The sequence below is a fragment of the Galeopterus variegatus genome, unplaced genomic scaffold, assembly GCF_000696425.1.
Source record: "Galeopterus variegatus unplaced genomic scaffold, G_variegatus-3.0.2 Scaffold429, whole genome shotgun sequence".
Classification (NCBI taxonomy): Eukaryota; Metazoa; Chordata; class Mammalia; order Dermoptera; family Cynocephalidae; genus Galeopterus; species Galeopterus variegatus.
In genome coordinates, this window is record NW_007726540.1 from 582,098 (window position 1) to 588,065 (window position 5,968).

General features: G+C 41.8%; 1 protein-coding gene across 1 annotated transcript in view; it reads left to right on the plus strand.

Moving 5' to 3' along the window:
• The window catches only part of FBN1 (fibrillin 1), a 252,128-nt gene that overhangs the window by 232,592 nt on the left and 13,568 nt on the right, over positions 1-5,968 (plus strand). Inside the window, exons 58-62 of the mRNA XM_008568659.1 lie at positions 866-991; positions 1,247-1,369; positions 4,216-4,332; positions 4,615-4,743; positions 5,528-5,647. Coding sequence (XP_008566881.1) covers positions 866-991; positions 1,247-1,369; positions 4,216-4,332; positions 4,615-4,743; positions 5,528-5,647 — 615 coding nt within the window. The remainder of the gene's footprint in view (positions 1-865; positions 992-1,246; positions 1,370-4,215; positions 4,333-4,614; positions 4,744-5,527; positions 5,648-5,968) is intronic.

Here is a 5,968-nt window from a genome sequence, read left to right on the forward strand (position 1 = left end):
AGGGGCTGCTAACTCATGTGGAAAATAGTTGTATTGACACCCTACTGCGCAGTAGGGAGATAGATGGGTCAGGATGTGAAGGATAGTGGCTTGAATGTTCAACAGTGCACAGTGACTACATCTTTCTCCCCGTGGTGGAGCCATTAGTGAGGGTCTTGCTTCTTTAGCTGGCAGCAAACACCCAGCCCTGTCATCTGCCCCAGATATTGATGGGTCAGGATGTGAAGGATAGTGGCTTGAATGTTCAACAGTGCACAGTGACTACATCTTTCTCCCCGTGGTGGAGCCATGAGTGAGGGTCTTGCTTCTTTAGCTGGCAGCAAACACCCAGCCCTGTCATCTGCCCCAGATATTTCCCCAGTATCATGTCATTTGATATTTTTCAGGATTAACTTCAAACACACAAAGAGAATGTAAAAAAAAAAAAAAACCCTTACTTCTTATGTTGAACATGCAATATTAGAAAGAAAATGAGGTTTCCTTGTCTAAAGGATCCACTGCTGTGATCGTTTATGAGATAGAGCAGGAGGAAAAGTTGATGGCATGAGTTGGAGCGAGAAGCCAAAAATGTCTAGATGGGCTGGTTGTTCTATGGACCCAGAAGAAAATAACAATATAAATTATTTTTAAAGTTTTCCTCTAGCCTGATTAGTGTATCAACTACAGTGTAATAAAGTTATTGGTTTGCCTTTCAGTGTAGTTACCATTACATGTGAAATTTATGCTGTCATCCATTGGTTTATTTCTTAGGCCCAGTATATAGTAATACAATGTTTTAGTATTTACACTGAAGTGACCCCTACATGTTAATGTTGTGCATTTTATAATATCTTTCTTATTTTAATTTATATTTTTTAAATTACAGATATTGATGAATGCAAGGTTATTCATGATGTTTGCCGAAACGGGGAATGTGTCAATGACAGAGGATCTTACCACTGCATTTGTAAAACTGGCTACACTCCAGATATAACTGGGACTGCCTGTGTAGGTAAGTGCTCTATTCCTGATGGTTTATTCCTGAGTGGAAATTTTAGATTATGACAAAATAAATAAATAAATAAAATCCCCAAGCTAAAAATCTAAAAAACCTGTAATTTTATAAGAAAACATAAGACAATGACCAAAGGCAACACAGAGTTTCCTTTTTCTTTCCCAAACAGAAATTTTTGGTTTAACCCTGTGGATATTGAACATAGAGACACCTTTTTAGATGAGCAGTCACACTGTATCTCTTTGATCGTAGATCTTAACGAGTGCAACCAGGCTCCCAAACCCTGCAATTTCATCTGCAAAAACACAGAAGGGAGTTACCAGTGTTCATGCCCGAAAGGCTACATTCTGCAAGAGGATGGAAGGAGCTGCAAAGGTAAAGTAGAATTTGCCTTTGCCCACTCACCTGCCACCTGACACATCATTGCATTGCTTGTGCCTGTGAGGAACCCACGGGCGAGCCAAAAGACCTGCTCTATAGGCAAGAGTTGCTTCCCTGGGGTTAGTGCCTCCAGGGGACCCAGTTCCAGTACTGGAGGGAGGGAGGTGAAGCCAGGGAGATTGTAGATGACTAGAGGCAGCAGCCTCCCTCCTTTTCCATGCATGGTGGGCATCCATGGGGACCAGGCACAAGGGACTCAGAGAGTCACTGCCAGCTCTAGGCTCCTGTGGGGTGGATTCCTCTGCTTTCTGTTTTTGTATTTATGCTGTCTGTCTGTTCAACCACTGTATAGTCCAGGTCTTCAGCAAAATCCTGCCTCAGAATAATCAGTGCCATGATCCCAGAGGACCTGTGCCTAATCAATTAGTACTGGGTCCGGATCTTTGTTCTGCAAAATAAGATCATACCTGCCCTCTGGGAGCTTACCTGAGACATAAATACCACGTAGAATTAACAGCAAAACTCTAGGCAGAAATTCCTTCTCAACCAGAAGTTATCCTTTGCAAAATTCCTTTGGTGTAGATTTCTTCCTGCAAACATCTTCCTCTACAATATGTATCATATTGGGTGAATAACACAAGTGAGTCATACCTAAGAATAATTTGCAAATGAGGGATTTGGAGAAGGAAAGGTAGACCAGGTGGTAGAACAGGAGTTATCACGTCCTGCCCTGAAACTCTGGAGGAGAAAACGGAAAGTAAGGGAAGGTGAAGGACAGGGTGGGGTGGAAGCAGAGAGCTGTGAGAAGCAGGTCTCTCGACCTCTCTCCTGTGTCTGCTGGGAGGCGGAGAGTTAAGAGGCTTGTGATGGAGGATAACAAGCTGGGCAACAGCCTGAGGCTTTCCTGTGCAGCACGAATTCTGTATCGTGCTGGAGTTTGGGGAGAGGAAGGTGAGAAACCTACTCGAAAACCCGGACCTATAACACCAAGGGCAAAGGTTCAGATTCCCACACTGGCCAGACACCAAAATAAGTAAATAAATAATAAATTCTGTAAAGATGAAAAAAAGTTCTGACCATCTTAAGTGAAGAGTAGCTCATGGTTGTACGTGTGTGGATCGCAGTCAGTTCTAGGCAGTGCGAGGCTACAACTCCGAGCCATAAATTGACTCATGTAAATGAAGAACAAAAGTCAAGGGAAAAAATCTCTCTCATCGTGTATATTATCTGTAAGAAACAAAACAAAACTACGACATTTTTCTAACCTGTGGGGGCAGAAAATTCTCAAATCCTCAAAAGTTTCTGGCAATTAAGAGATGAAAAGTGGAACTTACATGTATAGTGCTCATAATCCTTCATCATGTATAAAAAACCTTAGTAAAGCTCTCTTTGTGGTGTTAGGAATGCAAAATTAACTATACGGATTTTACACCTCCACTTACAGCATAACTCGCTTTCTCCTGTTTTTCTCATGAGATCTAAATTCTTCCATATCCTTAGCATATATGACTAAAAGTCTGAGTGAGGGGTGCAGATCTGTGTGCTATTGAAACTGAGAAGAGGCTAGAAGGGTGGCCTTGGAGGGAGGTGGGACCAGCCCTGTCCCCAGAAGAGAGGGTGCGATCCAGAAAAGAGGCGAGAAGTGAGAAAAGGCAGTGCTGGCAGTGAGCACAGTGAAACCTGCGGTCCTCCGTGGATTGTACTTCTGCAACGGCCTTGTTGTGACAAGTCACCAATGCACTCAGTGAACGTGTGACGATGTGATGATGCTCTAGCACAGCTCCGTCAGTCCTAGAGAGGGGAAGCCGGTCCCTGGGCCCTGAGAAAGCTGAACAGAGTCTATGTCTCAGTTAGTTCCCCCCAGCAGGGGGAAAGAGCATAGGATGGGCGTCATTGAAGAGCAATCAGCGCCAGGCAAATAGGGGAGGTTCTCCCAGTTTCGGTCCACTCCAGATGTGGCTCTAGCCTGGAACTGGCAACACGCACACTGATCTGCAGCTCCTACGTGGCTGTGTGTGTGGTGGGTGCGTGGTGGCTGAATTTGCCACTAAAATAAAAGAAAGGTTCCTGAACACAGCGATTATTTCAACTAAAAGCTAGAACACACTTTGTATCTCTTAATATTTTTTTTTTCTATGACCATTGGAGTTAAGAGTGAGCCTAGAAGTTGAGGTTGTGAAGAAAGAGACCTGGCTAAAGTGGAGGATTTTATTGAGATATGAAAATAATGTTGGATAAATACCATAGGAAGTTTTTTTAAAAGTGCTATTAGCTTATCAGAATGAGTTTTCTTTTTCCTTTGTTTCCTTCCTGATTGCTCAATTTTGTTTTATCTGAAGGAGAATCTCTAACCAAAGTCAGATTTTGTTTTTACTACCTCATTTAAGTAGATTAAAAGCAGCAAACAGAAAAGAACTAAGCAAATAAATTAATTTCCAGTCTCAGTATTTCTTTCTATATTTCAGTTTAAACAGATTTTTTCAGTGCTCTGGAAAATTTTCAGAACCATTAATTTTTTACTTTGTAATTTGTTTAAAATTTTATAATTTATTTGGAATACCTTTACTGAGAAATTCCTGCATTTCTCCAACTAAAGAAAATTGGGTTTTCCCTGGATTTCCCAAAGAGCTACGTCTTTTTTTTTTTTGGTCTAAATCGAGACCTCATTTTATCTTTCAGACCCTTATCCCCTGAGTCCCTCCTGGCCATTTACTGTGGCTCTTTCTGGCCAGGGTCATTTAAGACTTAGAAATCAAAACTTAGAGCTGCTTCCAAGCAGCAGCTGCTCTGCACCTGTGTTGTCAGCTTAAGTTGAATGCCCATCTCGCATTTTCTTGTAGATTTTGATGAGTGTGCAACTATGCAACACAACTGCCAGTTCCTGTGTGTTAACACTATTGGCGGCTTCACATGTAAATGTCCGCCTGGATTTACCCAACACCATACTGCCTGCATTGGTAAGTGAGAGAGGAAAATCTCCTGTATGGAATGGAACTGTTCCTCGAAGGGATTGTCTTCTACTTCCTCTACTGTGGGATAAGAAAAGAAAAACTCAAAAAAATGTGTGAGTGTGAGTGTATGTGTGTGTGTGCGTGTGTGTGTACACACTCATATGTGTATGTGAAAAGTTATTGGCCTTATTTGGCCTTTTCTGGGTCATCCTTCTCACTTTCTTTTAAACAATACAAGAAAGTGCCTCAGAAATTCTAACCCCTCTTTTTCTCCACTGCTTTTCATAGATAACAATGAATGCACCTCTGACATCAACCTGTGTGGGTCGAAGGGCATTTGCCAGAATACTCCTGGAAGCTTCACCTGTGAATGCCAGCGCGGATTCTCACTTGATCAGAGTGGTGCCAGCTGTGAAGGTGGGTAGAGACCTCAGCTGTGGTCTGGCTGGTGTATCCTTGTGGAGGTAGCCTATGTGGCTGTTAGCACCTCCATGAACTTTGTCTATGGGACATCAGAACTGAGTACAGGTGGGTCACCTAACTAAAGATAGGAAATATTTTGTCTGGTTTGCATGGGTTCCCTATCTTAGATACTCATCTTTTGTCTCATGCTTGATTGTGTTTGTAACACATGCCTTTCCTATCAAGGAAAAGGTATAAAAAGGTTATATCAAGACTTTTTCTGCTCAGTTAATATAATCTAACAGAGAATAACTCAGTCAAGAAAAATAGCTAGATTCCTGAATTTGATTCATTAATTTTCTGGTCATTGAGTCCAAAGCCATAAAAGGCTTCCCCCAATGTGTAATAAACATAAGAGGAATAATTGTGATTAAGAGTTTAAAAAATATTTTTAGGACTTTATTCTGGCATTGACACCTTTTGGTTTTTAATTCTGGCACAAGTAGGCAAATGCCAATAATTTACAGAGCTATTCCATAGAGTGCTTTTGTGCTTTGCTCTAATTTCCTTATCATTTTTGTTTGTAGACTTTACCGGGGATATCTGAATGTTTTTCTCTTTGGACTTAGCAAAAGCTCCAGAGCAGATATTCTTGAACTTTTGGTTGGTAGAGTAACTTTTTAGGGGACAAATTTCTTATTAGAATTGCCTCGCACCTTAGGATGCAGATAAACGTGGCTGCAGAGGGTGCCTTGGAAAGTGTTGACACGGCTTAATGGCGACTTTGCTGCTTTTTCAGATGTGGACGAGTGCGAAGGCAACCACCGCTGCCAGCACGGCTGCCAGAACATCATCGGGGGCTACAGGTGCAGCTGCCCCCAGGGCTACCTCCAGCACTACCAGTGGAACCAGTGTGTTGGCAAGTAGCTTTTCCTCCTTCACAGATGCATTGCGAGCAGCTCCTATGAGTCAAAATACTGCTTGCTTTCTGAAAACTTTAAATTGGTTATTGTTATTGACATATCCGATACTCATTTAAAATTGCCCTAACCTGTTTGAAACCAGAGAGAAGTAGTAGTCTTTGCAATAGAGCAAACGAGCAGCTCCTATGAGTCAAAATACTGCTTGCTTTCTGAAAACTTTAAATTGGTTATTGTTATTGACATATCCGATACTCACTTAAAATTGCCCTAACCTGTTTGAAACCAGAGAGAAGTAGTAGTCTTTGCAATAGAGCAAA